At 49.6% G+C, this 22,191-nt stretch overlaps 1 protein-coding gene across 3 annotated transcripts in view; it reads left to right on the forward strand.

Moving 5' to 3' along the window:
* Nucleotides 1-22,191, forward strand: part of RASSF3 (Ras association domain family member 3) — a 299,318-nt gene that overhangs the window by 241,808 nt on the left and 35,319 nt on the right. The window contains exon 1 of one of the 3 annotated variants that reach the window (XM_069764672.1): nucleotides 8,562-8,865. The exons of the other annotated variants lie outside the window; for them this stretch is intronic. Within the exon in view, the coding sequence (XP_069620773.1) occupies nucleotides 8,761-8,865 (105 nt within the window). The 5' untranslated portion in view covers nucleotides 8,562-8,760. Of the gene's footprint in view, nucleotides 1-8,561; nucleotides 8,866-22,191 lie in introns of those variants that run through there. 3 annotated transcript variants of the gene reach the window in all.

Consider the following 22,191-nt stretch of genomic DNA (forward strand, 5'->3'; position numbering starts at 1 on the left):
AGGTGCAGTGCTGTGAGTGTAGAGGTGCAGTGCTGTGTGTAGAGGTGCAGTGCTGTGTGTAGAGGTGCAGTGCTGTGAGTGTAGGTGCAGTGCTGTGAGTGTAGAGGTGCAGTGCTGTGAGTGTAGAGGTGCAGTGCTGTGAGTGTAGGTGCAGTGATGTGAGTGTAGGTGCAGTGCTGTGAGTGTAGAGGTGCAGTGCTGTGAGTGTAGAGGTGCAGTGCTGTGAGTGTAGAGGTGCAGTGCTGTGAGTGTAGAGGTGCAGTGCTGTGTGTAGAGGTGCAGTGCTGTGTGTAGAGGTGCAGTGCTGTGTGTAGAGGTGCAGTGCTGTGAGTGTATAGGTGCAGTGCTGTGAGTGTAGAGGTGCAGCGCTGTGAGTGTAGAGGTGCAGCGCTGTGAGTGTAGAGGTGCAGCGCTGTGAGTGTAGAGGTGCAGCGCTGTGAGTGTAGAGGTGCAGCGCTGTGAGTGTAGAGGTGCAGCGCTGTGAGTGTATAGGTGCAGCGCTGTGAGTGTATAGGTGCAGCGCTGTGAGTGTAGAGGTGCAGCGCTGTGAGTGTATAGGTGCAGTGCTGTGAGTGTAGAGGTGCAGTGCTGTGAGTGTAGAGGTGCAGTGCTGTGAGTGTAGAGGTGCAGTGCTGTGTGTAGAGGTGCAGTGCTGTGAGTGTAGAGGTGCAGTGCTGTGTGTAGAGGTGCAGTGCTGTGTGTAGAGGTGCAGTGCTGTGTGTAGAGGTGCAGTGCTGTGAGTGTAGAGGTGCAGTGCTGTGAGTGTAGGTGCAGTGATGTGAGTGTAGGTGCAGCGCTGTGAGTGTAGAGGTGCAGCGCTGTGAGTGTAGAGGTGCAGTGCTGTGAGTGTAGAGGTGCAGTGCTGTGTGTAGAGGTGCAGTGCTGTGTGTAGAGGTGCAGTGCTGTGAGTGTAGGTGCAGTGCTGTGTGTAGAGGTGCAGTGCTGTGAGTGTAGAGGTGCAGTGCTGTGAGTGTAGGTGCAGTGATGTGAGTGTAGAGGTGCAGTGCTGTGAGTGTAGAGGTGCAGTGCTGTGAGTGTAGAGGTGCAGTGCTGTGAGTGTAGAGGTGCAGTGCTGTGAGTGTAGAGGTGCAGTGCTGTGAGTGTAGAGGTGCAGTGCTGTGAGTGTAGAGGTGCAGTGCTGTGAGTGTAGAGGTGCAGTGCTGTGAGTGTAGAGGTGCAGTGCTGTGAGTGTAGAGGTGCAGTGCTGTGTGTAGAGGTGCAGTGCTGTGAGTAGAGGTGCAGTGCTGTGAGTGTAGAGGTGCAGTGCTGTGAGTGTAGAGGTGCAGTGCTGTGAGTGTAGAGGTGCAGTGCTGTGAGTGTAGAGGTGCAGTGCTGTGAGTGTAGAGGTGCAGTGCTGTGAGTGTAGAGGTGCAGTGCTGTGAGTGTAGAGGTGCAGTGCTGTGTGTAGAGGTGCAGTGCTGTGAGTGTAGAGGTGCAGTGCTGTGTGTAGAGGTGCAGTGCTGTGTGTAGAGGTGCAGTGCTGTGTGTAGAGGTGCAGTGCTGTGAGTGTAGAGGTGCAGTGCTGTGAGTGTAGGTGCAGTGATGTGAGTGTAGGTGCAGTGCTGTGAGTGTAGAGGTGCAGCGCTGTGAGTGTAGAGGTGCAGTGCTGTGAGTGTAGAGGTGCAGTGCTGTGTGTAGAGGTGCAGTGCTGTGTGTAGAGGTGCAGTGCTGTGAGTGTAGGTGCAGTGCTGTGTGTAGAGGTGCAGTGCTGTGAGTGTAGAGGTGCAGTGCTGTGAGTGTAGGTGCAGTGATGTGAGTGTAGGTGCAGTGCTGTGAGTGTAGAGGTGCAGCGCTGTGAGTGTATAGGTGCAGTGCTGTGAGTGTAGAGGTGCAGTGCTGTGAGTGTAGAGGTGCAGTGCTGTGAGTGTAGAGGTGCAGTGCTGTGAGTGTAGAGGTGCAGTGCTGTGAGTGTAGAGGTGCAGTGCTGTGAGTGTAGAGGTGCAGTGCTGTGAGTGTATAGGTGCAGTGCTGTGAGTGTATAGGTGCAGTGCTGTGAGTGTAGAGGTGCAGTGCTGTGAGTGTAGAGGTGCAGTGCTGTGAGTGTAGAGGTGCAGTGCTGTGAGTGTAGAGGTGCAGCGCTGTGAGTGTATAGGTGCAGCGCTGTGAGTGTAGAGGTGCAGCGCTGTGAGTGTAGGTGCAGCGCTGTGAGTGTATAGGTGCAGTGCTGTGAGTGTAGAGGTGCAGTGCTGTGAGTGTATAGGTGCAGTGCTGTGAGTGTAGAGGTGCAGTGCTGTGAGTGTAGAGGTGCAGTGCTGTGTGTAGAGGTGCAGTGCTGTGAGTGTAGAGGTGCAGCGCTGTGAGTGTAGAGGTGCAGTGCTGTGTGTATAGGTGCAGTGCTGTGAGTGTAGAGGTGCAGTGCTGTGAGTGTAGAGGTGCAGTGCTGTGTGTATAGGTGCAGTGCTGAGTGTAGAGGTGCAGTGCTGTGTGTAGAGGTGCAGTGCTGTGTGTGTAGAGGTGCAGTGCTGTGAGTGTAGAGGTGCAGTGCTGTGAGTGTAGGTGCAGTGCTGTGAGTGTATAGGTGCAGTGCTGTGTGTGTAGAGGTGCAGTGCTGTGAGTGTAGAGGTGCAGCGCTGTGTGTAGAGGTGCAGTGCTGTGTGTAGAGGTGCAGTGCTGTGAGTGTAGAGGTGCAGCGCTGTGAGTGTAGAGGTGCAGCGCTGTGAGTGTAGAGGTGCAGCGCTGTGAGTGTAGAGGTGCAGTGCTGTGAGTGTAGGTGCAGTGCTGTGAGTGTATAGGTGCAGTGCTGTGTGTGTAGAGGTGCAGTGCTGTGAGTGTAGAGGTGCAGCGCTGTGTGTAGAGGTGCAGTGCTGTGTGTAGAGGTGCAGCGCTGTGAGTGTAGAGGTGCAGCGCTGTGAGTGTAGAGGTGCAGCGCTGTGAGTGTAGAGGTGCAGCGCTGTGAGTGTAGAGGTGCAGCGCTGTGAGTGTAGAGGTGCAGTGCTGTGAGTGTAGAGGTGCAGTGCTGTGAGTGTAGGTGCAGTGATGTGAGTGTAGGTGCAGTGCTGTGAGTGTAGAGGTGCAGCGCTGTGAGTGTAGAGGTGCAGTGCTGTGAGTGTAGAGGTGCAGTGCTGTGTGTAGAGGTGCAGTGCTGTGAGTGTAGAGGTGCAGTGCTGTGTGTAGAGGTGCAGTGCTGTGTGTAGAGGTGCAGTGCTGTGAGTGTAGAGGTGCAGTGCTGTGAGTGTAGGTGCAGTGATGTGAGTGTAGGTGCAGTGCTGTGAGTGTAGAGGTGCAGCGCTGTGAGTGTAGAGGTGCAGTGCTGTGAGTGTAGAGGTGCAGTGCTGTGTGTAGAGGTGCAGTGCTGTGTGTAGAGGTGCAGTGCTGTGAGTGTAGGTGCAGTGCTGTGTGTAGAGGTGCAGTGCTGTGAGTGTAGAGGTGCAGTGCTGTGAGTGTAGGTGCAGTGATGTGAGTGTAGGTGCAGTGCTGTGAGTGTAGAGGTGCAGCGCTGTGAGTGTATAGGTGCAGTGCTGTGAGTGTATAGGTGCAGTGCTGTGAGTGTAGAGGTGCAGTGCTGTGAGTGTAGAGGTGCAGTGCTGTGAGTGTAGAGGTGCAGTGCTGTGAGTGTAGAGGTGCAGTGCTGTGTGTAGAGGTGCAGTGCTGTGTGTGTATAGGTGCAGTGCTGTGAGTGTATAGGTGCAGTGCTGTGAGTGTAGAGGTGCAGTGCTGTGAGTGTAGAGGTGCAGTGCTGTGAGTGTAGAGGTGCAGCGCTGTGAGTGTATAGGTGCAGTGCTGTGAGTGTATAGGTGCAGTGCTGTGAGTGTAGAGGTGCAGCGCTGTGAGTGTATAGGTGCAGTGCTGTGAGTGTATAGGTGCAGTGCTGTGAGTGTAGAGGTGCAGTGCTGTGAGTGTAGAGGTGCAGTGCTGTGTGTAGAGGTGCAGTGCTGTGAGTGTAGAGGTGCAGTGCTGTGTGTAGAGGTGCAGTGCTGTGTGTAGAGGTGCAGTGCTGTGTGTAGAGGTGCAGTGCTGTGAGTGTAGAGGTGCAGTGCTGTGAGTGTAGGTGCAGTGATGTGAGTGTAGGTGCAGTGCTGTGAGTGTAGAGGTGCAGCGCTGTGAGTGTAGAGGTGCAGTGCTGTGAGTGTAGAGGTGCAGTGCTGTGTGTAGAGGTGCAGTGCTGTGTGTAGAGGTGCAGTGCTGTGAGTGTAGGTGCAGTGCTGTGTGTAGAGGTGCAGTGCTGTGAGTGTAGAGGTGCAGTGCTGTGAGTGTAGGTGCAGTGATGTGAGTGTAGGTGCAGTGCTGTGAGTGTAGAGGTGCAGCGCTGTGAGTGTATAGGTGCAGTGCTGTGAGTGTAGAGGTGCAGTGCTGTGAGTGTATAGGTGCAGTGCTGTGAGTGTATAGGTGCAGTGCTGTGAGTGTAGAGGTGCAGTGCTGTGAGTGTAGAGGTGCAGTGCTGTGAGTGTATAGGTGCAGTGCTGTGAGTGTAGAGGTGCAGTGCTGTGAGTGTATAGGTGCAGTGCTGTGAGTGTATAGGTGCAGTGCTGTGAGTGTATAGGTGCAGTGCTGTGAGTGTAGAGGTGCAGTGCTGTGAGTGTAGAGGTGCAGTGCTGTGAGTGTAGAGGTGCAGTGCTGTGTGTAGAGGTGCAGTGCTGTGTGTGTAGAGGTGCAGTGCTGTGTGTAGAGGTGCAGTGCTGTGAGTGTAGAGGTGCAGTGCTGTGTGTAGAGGTGCAGTGCTGTGAGTGTAGAGGTGCAGTGCTGTGAGTGTAGAGGTGCAGTGCTGTGAGTGTAGAGGTGCAGTGCTGTGAGTGTAGAGGTGCAGTGCTGTGTGTAGAGGTGCAGTGCTGTGAGTGTAGAGGTGCAGTGCTGTGAGTGTATAGGTGCAGTGCTGTGAGTGTATAGGTGCAGTGCTGTGAGTGTAGAGGTGCAGTGCTGTGAGTGTAGAGGTGCAGTGCTGTGTGTAGAGGTGCAGTGCTGTGAGTGTAGAGGTGCAGTGCTGTGTGTAGAGGTGCAGTGCTGTGTGTGTAGAGGTGCAGTGCTGTGTGTAGAGGTGCAGCGCTGTGAGTGTAGAGGTGCAGCGCTGTGAGTGTAGAGGTGCAGTGCTGTGAGTGTAGAGGTGCAGTGCTGTGAGTGTAGAGGTGCAGTGCTGTGTGTAGAGGTGCAGTGCTGTGTGTAGAGGTGCAGTGCTGTGAGTGTAGAGGTGCAGTGCTGTGTGTAGAGGTGCAGCGCTGTGAGTGTAGGTGCAGTGCTGTGTGTAGAGGTGCAGTGCTGTGAGTGTAGAGGTGCAGTGCTGTGAGTGTAGAGGTGCAGTGCTGTGTGTAGAGGTGCAGTGCTGTGAGTGTAGAGGTGCAGTGCTGTGTGTAGAGGTGCAGTGCTGTGTGTAGAGGTGCAGTGCTGTGTGTAGAGGTGCAGTGCTGTGAGTGTAGAGGTGCAGTGCTGTGAGTGTAGGTGCAGTGATGTGAGTGTAGGTGCAGTGCTGTGAGTGTAGAGGTGCAGCGCTGTGAGTGTAGAGGTGCAGTGCTGTGAGTGTAGAGGTGCAGTGCTGTGTGTAGAGGTGCAGTGCTGTGTGTAGAGGTGCAGTGCTGTGAGTGTAGGTGCAGTGCTGTGTGTAGAGGTGCAGTGCTGTGAGTGTAGAGGTGCAGTGCTGTGAGTGTAGGTGCAGTGATGTGAGTGTAGGTGCAGTGCTGTGAGTGTAGAGGTGCAGCGCTGTGAGTGTATAGGTGCAGCGCTGTGAGTGTATAGGTGCAGTGCTGTGAGTGTATAGGTGCAGTGCTGTGAGTGTATAGGTGCAGTGCTGTGAGTGTAGAGGTGCAGTGCTGTGAGTGTAGAGGTGCAGTGCTGTGAGTGTATAGGTGCAGTGCTGTGAGTGTAGAGGTGCAGTGCTGTGAGTGTATAGGTGCAGTGCTGTGAGTGTATAGGTGCAGTGCTGTGAGTGTAGAGGTGCAGTGCTGTGAGTGTAGAGGTGCAGTGCTGTGAGTGTAGAGGTGCAGTTCTGTGAGTGTAGAGGTGCAGTGCTGTGTGTAGAGGTGCAGTGCTGTGTGTGTATAGGTGCAGTGCTGTGTGTAGAGGTGCAGTGCTGTGAGTGTAGAGGTGCAGTGCTGTGTGTAGAGGTGCAGTGCTGTGAGTGTAGAGGTGCAGTGCTGTGAGTGTAGAGGTGCAGTGCTGTGAGTGTATAGGTGCAGTGCTGTGAGTGTAGAGGTGCAGTGCTGTGTGTAGAGGTGCAGTGCTGTGAGTGTAGAGGTGCAGTGCTGTGAGTGTATAGGTGCAGTGCTGTGAGTGTATAGGTGCAGTGCTGTGAGTGTAGAGGTGCAGTGCTGTGAGTGTAGAGGTGCAGTGCTGTGTGTAGAGGTGCAGTGCTGTGAGTGTAGAGGTGCAGTGCTGTGTGTAGAGGTGCAGTGCTGTGTGTGTAGAGGTGCAGTGCTGTGTGTAGAGGTGCAGCGCTGTGAGTGTAGAGGTGCAGCGCTGTGAGTGTAGAGGTGCAGTGCTGTGAGTGTAGAGGTGCAGTGCTGTGAGTGTAGAGGTGCAGTGCTGTGTGTAGAGGTGCAGTGCTGTGTGTAGAGGTGCAGTGCTGTGAGTGTAGAGGTGCAGTGCTGTGTGTAGAGGTGCAGCGCTGTGAGTGTAGGTGCAGTGCTGTGTGTAGAGGTGCAGTGCTGTGAGTGTAGAGGTGCAGTGCTGTGAGTGTAGAGGTGCAGTGCTGTGTGTAGAGGTGCAGCGCTGTGAGTGTAGGTGCAGTGCTGTGTGTAGAGGTGCAGTTCTGTGAGTGTAGAGGTGCAGTGCTGTGTGTAGAGGTGCAGTGCTGTGTGTGTATAGGTGCAGTGCTGTGTGTAGAGGTGCAGTGCTGTGAGTGTAGAGGTGCAGTGCTGTGTGTAGAGGTGCAGTGCTGTGAGTGTAGAGGTGCAGTGCTGTGAGTGTAGAGGTGCAGTGCTGTGAGTGTATAGGTGCAGTGCTGTGAGTGTAGAGGTGCAGTGCTGTGTGTAGAGGTGCAGTGCTGTGAGTGTAGAGGTGCAGTGCTGTGAGTGTATAGGTGCAGTGCTGTGAGTGTATAGGTGCAGTGCTGTGAGTGTAGAGGTGCAGTGCTGTGAGTGTAGAGGTGCAGTGCTGTGTGTAGAGGTGCAGTGCTGTGTGTAGAGGTGCAGTGCTGTGTGTAGAGGTGCAGCGCTGTGAGTGTAGAGGTGCAGCGCTGTGAGTGTAGAGGTGCAGTGCTGTGAGTGTAGAGGTGCAGCGCTGTGAGTGTAGAGGTGCAGTGCTGTGAGTGTAGAGGTGCAGTGCTGTGAGTGTAGAGGTGCAGTGCTGTGTGTAGAGGTGCAGTGCTGTGTGTAGAGGTGCAGTGCTGTGAGTGTAGAGGTGCAGTGCTGTGTGTAGAGGTGCAGCGCTGTGAGTGTAGAGGTGCAGCGCTGTGAGTGTAGAGGTGCAGTGCTGTGAGTGTAGAGGTGCAGTGCTGTGAGTGTAGAGGTGCAGTGCTGTGTGTAGAGGTGCAGTGCTGTGTGTAGAGGTGCAGTGCTGTGAGTGTAGAGGTGCAGTGCTGTGTGTAGAGGTGCAGCGCTGTGAGTGTAGGTGCAGTGCTGTGTGTAGAGGTGCAGTGCTGTGAGTGTAGAGGTGCAGTGCTGTGAGTGTAGAGGTGCAGTGCTGTGTGTAGAGGTGCAGCGCTGTGAGTGTAGGTGCAGTGCTGTGTGTAGAGGTGCAGTTCTGTGAGTGTAGAGGTGCAGTGCTGTGTGTAGAGGTGCAGTGCTGTGTGTGTATAGGTGCAGTGCTGTGTGTAGAGGTGCAGTGCTGTGAGTGTAGAGGTGCAGTGCTGTGTGTAGAGGTGCAGTGCTGTGAGTGTAGAGGTGCAGTGCTGTGAGTGTATAGGTGCAGTGCTGTGAGTGTATAGGTGCAGTGCTGTGAGTGTAGAGGTGCAGTGCTGTGTGTAGAGGTGCAGTGCTGTGAGTGTAGAGGTGCAGTGCTGTGAGTGTATAGGTGCAGTGCTGTGAGTGTATAGGTGCAGTGCTGTGAGTGTAGAGGTGCAGTGCTGTGAGTGTAGAGGTGCAGTGCTGTGTGTAGAGGTGCAGTGCTGTGTGTAGAGGTGCAGTGCTGTGTGTAGAGGTGCAGCGCTGTGAGTGTAGAGGTGCAGCGCTGTGAGTGTAGAGGTGCAGTGCTGTGAGTGTAGAGGTGCAGCGCTGTGAGTGTAGAGGTGCAGTGCTGTGAGTGTAGAGGTGCAGTGCTGTGAGTGTAGAGGTGCAGTGCTGTGTGTAGAGGTGCAGTGCTGTGTGTAGAGGTGCAGTGCTGTGAGTGTAGAGGTGCAGTGCTGTGTGTAGAGGTGCAGCGCTGTGAGTGTAGGTGCAGTGCTGTGTGTAGAGGTGCAGTGCTGTGAGTGTAGAGGTGCAGTGCTGTGAGTGTAGAGGTGCAGTGCTGTGTGTAGAGGTGCAGCGCTGTGAGTGTAGGTGCAGTGCTGTGTGTAGAGGTGCAGCGCTGTGAGTGTAGGTGCAGTGCTGTGTGTAGAGGTGCAGTGCTGTGAGTGTAGAGGTGCAGTGCTGTGTGTAGAGGTGCAGCGCTGTGTACAGTTGCTCGCACATCACCTGGTGTGCTGGGGGCGGGGCCCCGGTTGTCGGGGGCGGGGCCCGCCGGGTGGATGGGAGCAGTGCAGGAAGCAGTCAGTCCTCAGCAGTTACGGATTACTTTTGGACGTGCAGGGAGTTTTGTGCCGCACTTCGCCCTCTCCCGCCCGGGCACAGCTACCTAGGGCACCGCCCGGCAGTCTGCACACGGTTTGCCATGTGAGAGGCGCTCAGTCCAGGGAGTCACCGGCGGAGAGGAGCATGTAGCGGACGTGGGCGCTCTGTGCACCGGAGGGGCAGCAGCATGAGCAGCGGATACAGCAGCCTGGAGGACGACTCCGAGGAGTTCTACTTCACCGCCAAGACCTCCATCAAGAAGAGCCCGTGGCGGGCGGCCCGGGGCCAGCATGTGAGTGGCGACTGGTGCCATGCCCACTGTCCTATGTTCTCCTCGTATTAGGGGCACTACCTGGTGTAAGGGGGCGGAGACCCTGCTGTGCCCTCTCTGGTACAGATTGGCATCGTATGGTGCCCTCAGTGGCCATTAGCCCTTACTGAACATTTTATGCCTTTGGCGATACTCCGGGGCTATATGGCGGCACACTTGTTTTTGGGGAACAGAGAGGCCATGGCCTGCGTGATAGACGGAGAAATATAAGCCATTTATATTAAGATATTGGGGGTAGCATATTAGCAATGATGCAGTGTCCACTGGCTGCTGGTATTAGGGGGTCAGTGATGCAGTGCCCATAGGCCGCTGGCATTAGGGGGTCAACAAATCAGTGCCTGTAGGCCGCTGGTATTGGGAGGTCAATGATGCGGTGCCCGTAGGCCTCTGGCATTAGGGGGTCAACAAATCAGTGCCTGTAGGCCGCTGGTTTTGGGAGGTCAATGATGCGGTGCCCGTAGGCCGCTGGTAATAGAGGGTCAATGAATCAGTGCCCTTAAGCCGCTGGTATTAGGGGGTCTATGATGCGGTGCCCGTAGGCCGCTGGCATTAGTGGGTCAATGATGCAGTGGCTACTTGTATTAGGGGGTCAATGATCCGGTGCCCATAGTCTGCTGGTATTAGGGGGTCAATGATGCGGTGCCCATAGTCTGCTGGTATTAGGGGGTCAATGATGCGGTGCCCATAGTCTGCTGGCATTAGGGGGTCAATGATGCGGTGCCCATAGTCTGCTGGCATTAGGGGGTCAATGATGCGGTGCCCATAGTCTGCTGGCATTAGGGGGTCAATGATGCGGTGCCCATAGTCTGCTGGCATTAGGGGGTCAATGATGCGGTGCCCATAGTCTGCTGGCATTAGGGGGTCAATGATGCGGTGCCCATAGTCTGCTGGCATTAGGGGGTCAATGATGCGGTGCCCATAGTCTGCTGGCATTAGGGGGTCAATGATGCGGTGCCCATAGTCTGCTGGCATTAGGGGGTCAATGATGCGGTGCACATAGTCTGCTGGCATTAGGGGGTCAATGATGCGGTGCCCATAGTCTGCTGGCATTAGAGGGGTCAGTGATGCGGTGCCCATAGTCTGCTGGCATTAGAGGGGTCAGTGATGCGGTGCCCATAGTCTGCTGGCATTAGGGGGGTCAATGATGCGGTGCCCATAGTTTGCTGGCATTAGGGGGTCAATGATGCGGTGCCCATAGTCTGCTGGCATTAGAGGGGTCAGTGATGCGGTGCCCATAGTCTGCTGGCATTAGAGGGGTCAGTGATGCGGTGCCCATAGTCTGCTGGCATTAGGGGGTCAGTGATGCGGTGCCCATAGTCTGCTGGCATTAGGGGGTCAATGATGCGGTGCCCATAGTCTGCTGGCATTAGGGGGTCAATGATGCGGTGCCCATAGTCTGCTGGCATTAGGGGGTCAATGATGCGGTGCCCATAGTCTGCTGGCATTAGGGGGTCAATGATGCGGTGCCCATAGTCTGCTGGCATTAGAGGGGTCAGTGATGCGGTGCCCATAGTCTGCTGGCATTAGGGGGGTCAGTGATGCGGTGCCCATAGTCTGCTGGCATTAGGGGGGTCAGTGAATCAGTGCTCGCTGACTGCTGGCATTAGGGGGGGTCAATGAATCAGTTCCCGTAGGCCGCTGGTATTAGGGGTCAATGAATCAGTGCTCACTGGCTGCTATGGACATAGTTTGTGTCTTTGGCCTTCTGTTGCTGACCCGCATGGTGGGAGTACAGACACAGTGGTCCTCCGCACATCATGTCCTGTCACTATGACAGAAGGCTGACACTCGGTGAGCGACCATGTCTCTTTAAGGGCCTAGTCTCACTTCAGTGTTTGATCAGCATTTATCATTCTCCCTTTATGTGCAAGGTCCACTTAAAAAAAATAAATAAATACTGAGATGTAAATGTGGTCCTAAACTGATCAGTAGGACCCCATGTGCTGTGATGAAGAGGTTGTGATGTTGATGGGCTTGCTCTGGCATGGAGTAGTTTTGCCCATCTGTGTATTGCCATTGATTAAAGCACTTGGCCAAATACGGTAACTATTGCTATGAAGTCTGAAATTATTATTATGGGTAACATTTACTTTCCTGGTGTTTTTTAAAGTATGGACACAAAAGGCAAGTATTGTGCGTCCATAAATGGTGGTTCCACGCTTGACCTGTTTTTTTTTTATTTTTGGGCAAACAGGTATTTTAGTCAGAGTTTTTAGGCCATTAAAATCCTACAAAAAAAATGTCTTGACCATGTGATGACACCCAGGTGTGATACTGTAGCTGTGGAATCCTGCACTTGTGCCAAACACCATTATAAGGCTGGTCATAAACTCTTCTGTCTATAAATGACCCAGTAAAGCAGGCTACCCCTGGTCCCCCTCCATGTAGCGCTGTGCTTGCCCTCAGTCACCCCCTTACATCCTGACAATCCTGATATCACATGGAGCCATAGAACATAATCAGATCAATGGAGAGGTCACAGGATCAACACTCAGCGGATCAGAAGGACTAGGAACAGGTGACGGCTGTCACAATAAGGGAGTCCAAGGCTAGTCCGGGACACGGCATGCTGCTTACTAGCAAGTCCTGGATTACAGCCTGTAGGCATTGTGATGGCCACTCTCCAGATCCAGCGAAAGACAGAACTGCATCGCTGTTCCTTTTGTTATAGAATGGACCATACTGGCATTATTGGCATATTTGTAGGCGCTATACCGGTCCTGGCAGCAGGAGTCTCGCAGCCTGTGTGACTGGTGCTGCCATGTATACCCGTGACCAATGTGTCGGTCTCTGCACTTATCAGTCGCATACTAGTGACTGGAGCAATCTTCATGCACACTACTGCACACAGTGGGGGGACACCGCAGTGGTTGGACCCCTCGCAGTGATCATTTATCCACTATACAGTTCTATCCAGACTAGTTGCATGAAGATATTTGTGTGAAGCTGCCCCTCAATGCCAAATCATGGTCTTCGAGGACATTGTCTTGTGGGGTACTTCCCCACGCTGTACCTCTACACTATATATTTTCTGCTCACATGCCAATTTTTGGTGCCTCTTCCACTGTGTCTATGCACCATATGTGTCCACAGGCTGGGCAACTGTGCTGGGGTACGCTCATATTTCTGTATTTTGGGATTATTTGCTGGAAGCTTTGTGTCCTCACGCCCTGAAATCACCCAAGGACACAAGCCTTTAGTAATCTCCTAAGGCTCTTTCATTCCTAGGAGACATATGTTTCCTCTTGAGTTTGGGGCATTTGTAGCTTTTGGCTTGTGATCAGTTATTCAATAGTTCAGGACACTGGTATATCTACATTGTCCACTGTCCACACTATGGTGCCCGGAGCCATGAATTATGAATATATGAATGGTTATGGGTTGGTGTCAGCTTTTCTGCCTTCTTGACCTCAGTGATGTTGTAGGCTCTATGTTCTCATAGAGTCTCGCTTGTGTGGTGCTTTCCCTGTGTTCTGTCACTTATTCACTTGGATGGCACTGCCAAACATGATAAGGGTGAAGTAATGTTGGAGCCGAGGTCGGACCCAGATGAAGGTGTGTCGCTCGCCTTATGAGCTCATCTGATCCAGTCATTGTGGCTCGCACCCTTTTCTGGGTCTGACTCATTACTTATGTGATAGCACACTTTCCCTGCAAGGAGTAAAAGAACGTCCTATTTCTCTTCCGGATAATACATGACCTTTCTGGATGTAACACCAGCTATGTCTGCAGGGTGGCAGCTCAGGCCTAAATGTGGATATTCTGCGCTGTTTGTGATCGTGGGATACTTTATACACTGGTGACGTCTGGATTCTTTTCCAAGAAGCCCTGTCGTCCCTCTACTGGCATATGTTACCATGCATTAAATATTTACCATCCCCGCGACTCCATAGTGACCCGTGCATACATAAGCTGGCAGTGTTACCATGGCTTATACCTGGGTGTGAGGCTGCACCATGAACATTATGTTGGAGTATTGGCTTTCTTGCTTGTGGCTATATGGCCTCTAGCCCAACACTACATTACTGGCCCAGCCTGTCCTCCAATGTTTTTTTTTTTTTCAGCCATTTACTTTCAAAGCTGCGAACTTGATAGCCCTGTCCTGGTAAAGAGCATGGCCACCACTTGTTTCCTTTCATTCCTATGACCTCAAGTCTACGCTTGTACAGACAGTGACGTTCAGAAAAAAATACTGTACATCTGGCTATAGTGATTTTTTATTTTTTATTCTAAACAAAGAGGCACAGAAAACGCAGCTGAAAACAAAGTGCGTAACACATCCAGCCTCTCATAATGCCAGACATGGCTGTGCTTTCTCTTCCTGCCTGTAAGGATGGGTATGCTGGAGTTGGCAGGAGTGGGCTATGCCAGGACTCTGGATTTCCTGTCCGTTACTTTCACTTCTCTGAAATAACAATAAAGCCTAAACCTCAGCAATTGTGTGTTCTCCTGATGTTTCCTGCCTCTGGCTGCCCTAAGATTGCTGATTGTGCACAAGTGTACTCGCTACATGCCAGCTCTCCGACCAGTTAGCCTGATATCCAGTGCTGAACTTTTAGCCTCCTTTATGATTTCTCTGCTTCACTATTATTATTATACATTTTTATAGTGCCATTTATTCCATGGCGCTTTACATGTGAAAAGGGGGCAAATATAGACAAATACAATAAATATGAGCAAAAAATAAGGCACATAGTGTTGTGAATTCAGCCTTTGGGCTCCCTCCGGTGGTTGTAGAGGGTAATGCAGTTGTGCCTGGATTGCAGGAGTGGACATGTGTATCTACTAATTGCAGGACTGACTGGGGTATATAGCTTTGCAGGATCCTTTAGTCAGTGCCAGTTGTTCATTGTTCTTGAAGGATTCACTTCCCTGCTGGTCTCTCCAGTTTGCTGTGCTTTCCTACAAAGATAAGTCCTGGCTTTGTTTTTGCTGTCCATCTGCTGTGGACCTTAATAGTTCTGTGCATTTTCATGTTTTTGTCCTGTCCAGCTTGGTCTGTGAAGGATTTTTTGCAGTCTAGCTATTTCTCTGGAGATGCAGATATACCCCCCCCATGTCTTTAGTCAGATGTGGTGATTCGTATCTTCTGTGGTGGATATTTTCTAGCGTTTTTATACTGACCGCATAGTACTCTGTTCTATTCTTTCTTTTTAGCTAGTATGGCCTCCTACGCTAAAATCTGATTTCATATCTGCGTATGTTTTTTCCCTCTCCTCTCACAGTCAATATTTGTGGGGGGCTATCTATCCTTTGGGGATTTTCTCTGAGGCAAGATAGGTTTCCTGTTTCTGTCTTTAGGGGTAGTTAGTTTCTTAGGCTGGGTCTAGGGAGTGTTGGGTACCCCCCACGGCTGCTTCTAGTTGAGCTGCTAGGTTCAGGGTTTGCGGTCAGTACAGGGACCACCTTCTCCAGAGTCTGTCTCATGCTGCTCCTTGCCACCAGATCATAACAACATAGGTACAGAAGGAGCGAGCACCACTAAAAAATTTATTTTCAGCAGTGTTTGGTCGGTGTCACTTTTTACCCTCCGTGTTTGGTCGGTGTCACTTTTTACCCTCCGTGTTTGGTCGGTGTCACTTTTTACCCTCAGTGATTGGTCGGTGTCACTTTTTACCCTCCGTGTTTGGTCGGTGTCACTTTTTACCCTCCGTGTTTGGTCGGTGTCACTTTTTACCCTCCGTGTTTGGGCGGTGTCACTTTTTACCCTCAGTGTTTGGGCAGTGTCACTTTTTACCCTCAGTGTTTGGTCAGTGATTTTCTCATATTAAAAATATACACTGCAAAGCATCTTCTACTCATTGCAGTGTTAATCCCGGTCAGTACACAGATGAGATCGTCAATGATTTTCACATCCATAGAATTGTATGGGTAATTGTGATCCGTGACTCCATTAAATTTAAATGTTCTAGTTTCCAGAGTGATCCATTTAGAAGAGTTTTGTGAATTCTTAGTGCACCCGTTGGCATGTAGCAAGCCATATGCTGCCCTGTGGCCTGGAACAGGTGTTCCCTGTTTGTGCTGAGAGCATGTCGCCGCCTGTAGTTTCCCAGGTAAACACTTCACCTCTTGTACACAATGACAGCATGATTACATTGCCGCAATATTTCCTGTTTCATTAGGCTCCATAAGTCTATTACACCATGTGTGGAATATAATATCTTAGTATAGATGTGGGGTGTATCTATTTTCTCATTGATGCCTGTTGTAAAGAATAAATGTGTTTTTGAGGTGACAATACTTTATCTGACATTTGCTAAATATATGCCTCCTAAGCTAAATGATCAAACGAGTACAAAAAATGTACAGTCATGGCCAAAATTTTTGAGAATGACACCAAAATTATATTTTCACATGATCCACTGCCCTCTGGTTTTTATTCGTGTTTGTCTAATGTTTATATCACATACAGAAATATAATTGCAATCATATTATGAGTACCAATAGGTTATATTGACAGTTAGAATGAGTTAATGCAGCAAGTCAATATTTGCAGTGTTGACCCTTCTTCAAGACCTCTGCAATTCTCCCTGGCATGCTCTCAAATCAACTTCTGGACCAAATCCTTACTGATAGCAGTTCATTCTTGCATAATCAATGCTTGCATTTTGCCAGAATTTGTTGGTCTTTGTTTGTCCACCTGTCTCTTAATGATTGACCACAAGTTCTCAATGGGATTAAGATCTGGGGAGTTTCCAGGCCACGGACCCAAAATCTCTGTTTTGTTCCATGAGCCATTTAGTTATCACCTTTGCTTTATGGCAAGGTGCTCCATCATGCTGGAAAAGGCATTGTTGGGCGCCAAACTGCTCTTGGATGGTTGGGAGAAGTTGCTCTTGGAGGACATTCTGGTACCATTCTTTATTCATGGCTGTGTTTTTAGGCAAGACTGTGAGTGAGCCGATTCCCTTGGCTGAGAAGCAACCCCAAACATGAATGGTTTCAGGATGCTTTACAGTTGGCATGAGACAAGACTGGTGGTAGCGCTTACCTCTTCTTCTCCGAATAAGCTGTTTTCCAGATGTCCCAAACCATCGAAAAGGGGATTCATCAGAGAAAATGACTTTGCCCCAGTCTTCAGCAGTCCACTCCCTGTACCTTTTGCAGAATATCAGTCGGTCCCTGATGTTTTTTTCTGGAGAGAAGTGGCTTCTTTGCTGCCCTCCTTGAAACCAGGCCTTGCTCAAAGAGTCTCCGCCTCACAGTGCGTGCAGAAGCACTCACACCAGCCTGCTGCCATTCCTGAGCAAGCTCGGCACTGCTGGTAGTCCGATCCCGCAGCTGAAACAGTTTTAAGATACGGTCCTGGCGCTTGCTGGTCTTTCTTAGGCGCCCTGGAGCCTTTTTGACAACAATGGAAGCTCTCTCCTTGAAGTTCTTGATGATGCGATAGATTGTTGACTGAGGTGCAATCTTTGTAGCTGCGATACTCTTCCCTGTTAGGTCATTTTTGTGCAGTGCAATGATGGCTGCACGTGTTTCTTTAGAGATAACCATGGTTAACTGAAGAGAAACAATGATACCAAGCATCAGCCTCCTTTTAAAGTGTCCAGTGATGTCATTCTTACTTAATCATGACTGATTGATCGCCAGCCCTGTCCTCATCAACACCCACACCTGTGTTAATGGATCAATCACTAAAACGATGTTAGCTGCTCCTTTTAAGGCAGGACTGCAATGAGGTTGAAATGTGTTTTGGGGGTTAAAGTTCATTTTCTGGGCAAATATTGACTTTGCAAGTACAGTAATTGCTGTTAAGCTGATCACTCTGACATTCAGGAGTATATGCATATTGCCATTAGAAAAAATGAAGCAGTAGACTTTGGAAAAATTAATATTTATCTCATTCGCAAAAACTTTTGGCCATGACTGTATGTAATAGTGGACATATTCTGCAAATTATCATTTTTGCTGGCCAGCACCTTAATCTATGACTGATGAAAAGGTGATCTAAAATGCTAAGTGTACATTAGCAATATAATTTGCCATAAGTTTTCCAAATGGGCCGGATGACGTATTCCCTACAATCGATCTGATCATCCAGTTCAGGTACGGTCACTTTTCATTTCTGTTCACCAGTGTGGAACAAAAGTAGGGTTGGATCTCTGTTGTGCTAATGCAATCCACCTGTCACAAGGAATTTGTTTCAGTAGGGACAACCCTCCTAAGCTGTCTATATGGTCATGCAGGTAGTAGGAATAACATGATACCTTGATATCTCCTCTCTGATAGTATATTCCAGAGCAATCCACTTTTTACCTAATATGTAAATGAGCTTTTAAAATTTGTGGGCCGGACACTGATCTCCCTTAGTCTGCCTGGAGAGCTCATTCCATACCAGTGTGATATGTAATGGCTGATCTCAGCTCTCCTGATCTCACAGCAGAATGGTGTGTAATTAAAGCTCATACAGTACAGCTAAGTGTTGTCTCATTACAAACACATCTGCAGCTCTCCTCTTACAGTGCTGTTAGCTCTGCTTTACTCTCCTGTCCCCACGCTGCCTGTGAACCGGGAGCTTAAGAAGTGTTAAGGTACCGTCACACTTAGCGACGCTGCAGCAATACCGACAACGATCCGGATCGCTGCAGCGTCGCTGTTTGGTCGCTGGAGAGCTGTCACACAGACCGCTCTCCAGCGACCAACGATGCCGGTAACCAGGGTAAACATCGGGTAATTAAGCGCAGGGCCGCGCTTAGTAACCCGATGTTTACCCTGGTTACCATCATAAAAGTAAAAAAAAAAAAAACACTACATACTTACCTACAGCCGTCTGTCCTCCAGCGCTGTGCTCTGCACTCCTCCTGTACTGTCTGTGTGAACACAGCGGCCGGAAAGCAGAGCGGTGACGTCACCGCTCTGCTTTCCGGCTGACCGACGCTCACAGCCAGTACAGGAGGAGAGCAGAGCACAGCGCTGGAGGACAGACGGCTGTAGGTAAGTATGTAGTGTTTGTTTTTTTTTTACTTTTAGGATGGTAACCAGGGTAAACATCGGGTTACTAAGCGCGGCCCTGCGCTTAGTTACCCGATGTTTACCCTGGTTACCAGGGAAGACCGCTGAATCGGTGTCACACACGCCGATTCAGCGATGTCTGCGGGGAGTCCAGCGACGAAATAAAGTTCTGGACTTTCTTCCCCGACCAGCGACAGCACAGCAGGGGCCTGATCGCTGCTGCCTGTCACACTGGACGATATCGCTAGCGAGGACGCTGCAACGTCACGGATCGCTAGCGATATCGTCTAGTGTGACGGTACCTTTAGTTGTAAACTGGCCCAGCTCTGCTGTAGAGCTGAGAGCTCTATGTGAGAAGAGCTACAACTGCAGATGTTTGTAATGAAACGAAGCTCAGCTCTGCTGTACTGTTGTAATCGCACACAGCTCTGCGGTGAGATCAGGAAAGCCTTCTTCCAGTCGTTACATGTCTTGCACTGGTAACGACCTCTTTCATTTCAAATAAGTTTGAGGGGCAGATTCTCATTCAGGTCAGTGTCCTCTCCATAGATCTTAATAGCGTATTTACATATTTAGAAAAATGTGAAATAAGACATTGGATCGCAGATATTAACTTCCTATGATCTGCATATGCCCTTATAGATGATTTAGGAGGGTTGATCTTACTGACAAAGTCCCTTTAATCTAAAAAGATGTAAAGGAAATCTGTCATGTGAAAGGCCGTAATCTCATAAAATCATGGGACATGCTTAAAGGAAGTTCTCCCATTTATATATAATATATACATGTATGTGCATATTTATCATAATCTCGTAGTTTCTATTTTCTCCCAAACTCCAGTGCTTCGTCTGTGTTTCTCAGGGGAAGTACGTGTCTATTCTTGGCCAGAAATACTTGTGAATTCCTGAAGAACAAGTGCAGCATAGCTTTACTTTGCAATGTCTGTTAAGTGCAAATGATGGGGTTGTCTCTTATTCTTTCCTTCCCTCTCCTTCCATTTGTGATTGATGCTTTTACAGATCTGACATGCCAAGCATGTAAGGTATTCAAAGAACTTCGAAGAAATCATTTGGGGTGGGGGGTTGTGCGAGTCCAGTAATTTTATAGAATATCTTATGAAGATCTGGAATGAATAATATCCTAAAATAAAGCACTGCAGGAGTGGCCCTCTAATTGTGTCCTTTGTCCTTTAGATAATTTGCATTCTGAAGGGATTATCATTTGGCAGTCTGACTGAATACAAAGACTGTGGAAGACGACAAAAGTTTTATGTTTTGTATGAAGGGATTTTTTCTGTTATGGTGTACGGTAATTGTTTTTGGTATTTTTATCTCCTGGTTATGGATTTGGGAGGAGCAAAAGGCCATTATGGTGTATCTAAATTGTCCATTTATCTTTATTATGGGATGCAAATAATGTTTAAACCAGTTGGCCGAGCTTAACCCTCTGTCCTCTGACCTGGTGTCCTTCCTTCTGCACTTCTTATCAGTTTGTAGTGAAAAGCTCCATATTATATAGCTAAAGGGACCGTTCACATTAGTGTGTGTGTGTATGTATAATATATCAACATAAAAAAATAAATATATTAATGTAAATCGCCATGGAATAAATGGCGCTGTATAAATTAATAATAATAATTTGAAAACTATTGACTATGTGCACACATTTTTTTTTAGGAGGGTTTGGATAAGAAACAGCAAAAACTCTCCAAGTCCTCATCTTAAATCCTTAAAAAAATAATAGGATTTCTGCTTTGAAAACTGAGTACAAAGACTCTGTGTACGGATAGCCAGTGGTGGTTTTCATTAGGTTAAGAAAGTAGTAATGGTCCATCACACTATACTGAATGTGCGCAGACTTTGCATCCCCCTTTCCCCACCGATGTCGTTATGGTAAATGTGGTGCAGCAGAAGCCGGACACTAGGAACCCTTCATGGCAAATGTCTTGTCTGTTTTTTACTTTCCAGAATATATTGAGCAGTAACAAGCAGTAATTCTAAAATTGCTCCATTAAGTGAACATTAACACAATAAAGACAGGGTTCTTTGAGGTCAGTCTGCAGTGCATGAGGTTGTTCCAATCTAGAGACTTTAAGCTCTACTTTCTGGTAATACAACATAGCTGGCCATAGACCTTGTATAGATCAGCATTAGTGTGCAGCGAATGTGCTGGGTGTTATCTGAGCATGCTTGTGTGCTAATAGTCTTGCAGGACGTCAAAGATCCTCTATGTTCAAGTCCCCGCGGTGGCTGCATGGCTCGCGGCACAACACATGCAGGGATTGCTTGTTTGTAAAGGCCCCATCACACATAGCGATCTCGCTATGTGTGACACGGAGCAGCGATCAGGCCCCTGCTGTGAGATCGCTGGTCGTGTCGGAATGGCCTGGGCCATTTTTTGATCGTTGAGGTCCCGCTGACATCGCTGAATCGGCGTGTGTGACGCCGATTCAGCGATGTCTTCGCTGGTAACCAGGGTAAACATCGGGTTACTAAGCGCAGGGCTGCGCTTAGTAACCCGATGTTTACCCTGGTTACCATCGTTAAAGTAAAAAAAAACAAACGCTACATACTTACCTAACGCTGTCTGTCCCCGGCGCTGGGCTTCTCTGCTCTGGCTGTGAGCGGCGGGCAGCCGGAAAGCAGCGGTGACGTCACCGCTCTGCTTTCCGGCCGCTGTGCTCACAGCCAGAGCAGAGAAGCCCAGCGCCGGGGACAGACAGCGGTAGGTAAGTATGTAGCGTTTGTTTTTTTTTACTTTAACGATGGTAACCAGGGTAAACATCGGGTTACTAAGCGCGGCCCTGCGCTTAGTAACCCGATGTTTACCCTGGTTACCCGGGGACTTCGGCATCGTTAAAGACAGTTTCAACGATGCCGAAGTCTTTCCCCTGATCGTTGGTCGCTGGAGAGCTGTCTGTGTGACAGCTCTCCAGCGACCAAACAGCGACGCTGCAGCGATCCGGATCGTTGTCGGTATCGCTGCAGCGTCGCTAAAGTGTGACGGTACCTTTAGGCAGCAGACACTCTATTAGCACACAAGCATGCTCAGATAACTCCTTATCCAAGCACGTTCACCAAACACTAGTCAGCATTTTTTTTTGGTCATCCACTAGAATAATTTCATGAACTCATATCACCAAATATTAGTAAGGGCTGGCACGAAACACTTAAAGTATGTTTATACGGTCCGGATTGGCAGCCCTTTGGACGCAGCTCCGTCCTAAGCACTGCCAGCTTTTGTACGCATGTGTCCACGGTGATATTTTTCTTGTGGAGACTGAGGGTCTCCACAAGATAAATAGACATGCTGCGGTCTAGAAAGACGCACCGCATGTCTGGTACGCAGGGAAGCAAGAGGCGTCCCTGCACTCGTAGTGGAGACGGGATTTCATAAAATCCATCCACTATGGTGTAACATCTGGACGCTGCGGCTGTACGCAACATCCAATCCACAGCGTTTACTGACCGTGGGAACAAACCCTAAATGTCAGCATGTTCGTCCAAACTGAAGGAATAAACTAGGCAAGTAGCCTTGCAGGGGGATATAGCTCCTATAAAATCATACTTTTATTGATCTAATCTCTGCATGTGCAGAAATTGAAGTTTTATCAGTTTTGCTAATTACGGTTCTTTATTGCACCATTACTTACCTCCCGCTGGGTTTTCCTTACAGTGCTGTCACTCACCAGTGATGTAAATGGCAAGATGCAAAACCAGTGGGTTAATCGGTGCACTGAGCCTTTTGACCACAACAAGGGTTTACCGAACCTCCTAATTAGCTCCCTCTGTTCTGAAAAAACTGAAGATTGATCAAATACGCTATTAGAACACTATGGAGGCCGGGGCTAGACAATGACTGGCCCTGACACTTCCTGCGTAGACAAAGGTGGCACTGTGCCACTGTATACATCACAGGTGACTGGGTTTGTGTTGTGGCCAGCTAGGTACTGCGAGAAGCAAATTGTAAAAATTGTAACTGGTTCCAACTTTCTACGACTGGCTTGTCAAGGTGCCCTGTGGGTGGCAATGGTACCCCATTCAACTGTCATGCAGCGGTCCACAATGCAATCTTTAGCCATACGACCCATATCATGACCCAAGCTGCAGTGTAGCCCCAGACATTGAAAATCTCAAATCTGTATGATTTCCTGAGGCTTCCTTTTCGGGAGGCATACAGAGGGAAGAACATAAACCGTGGTTTAGGGCTCCTTAATTGCCTGTGAAAAGTATCAGGCTTGCTAATGGTCTAAATACATGAAGATGAAAGCTCTTTTCATGTACAAGTGCACACCTGAGATTGTGTCAGAGCTATTCTGTAATTACAGGCTAA

This window comes from Ranitomeya imitator, chromosome 4, assembly GCF_032444005.1.
Source record: "Ranitomeya imitator isolate aRanImi1 chromosome 4, aRanImi1.pri, whole genome shotgun sequence".
Taxonomy (NCBI): domain Eukaryota; kingdom Metazoa; phylum Chordata; class Amphibia; order Anura; family Dendrobatidae; genus Ranitomeya; species Ranitomeya imitator.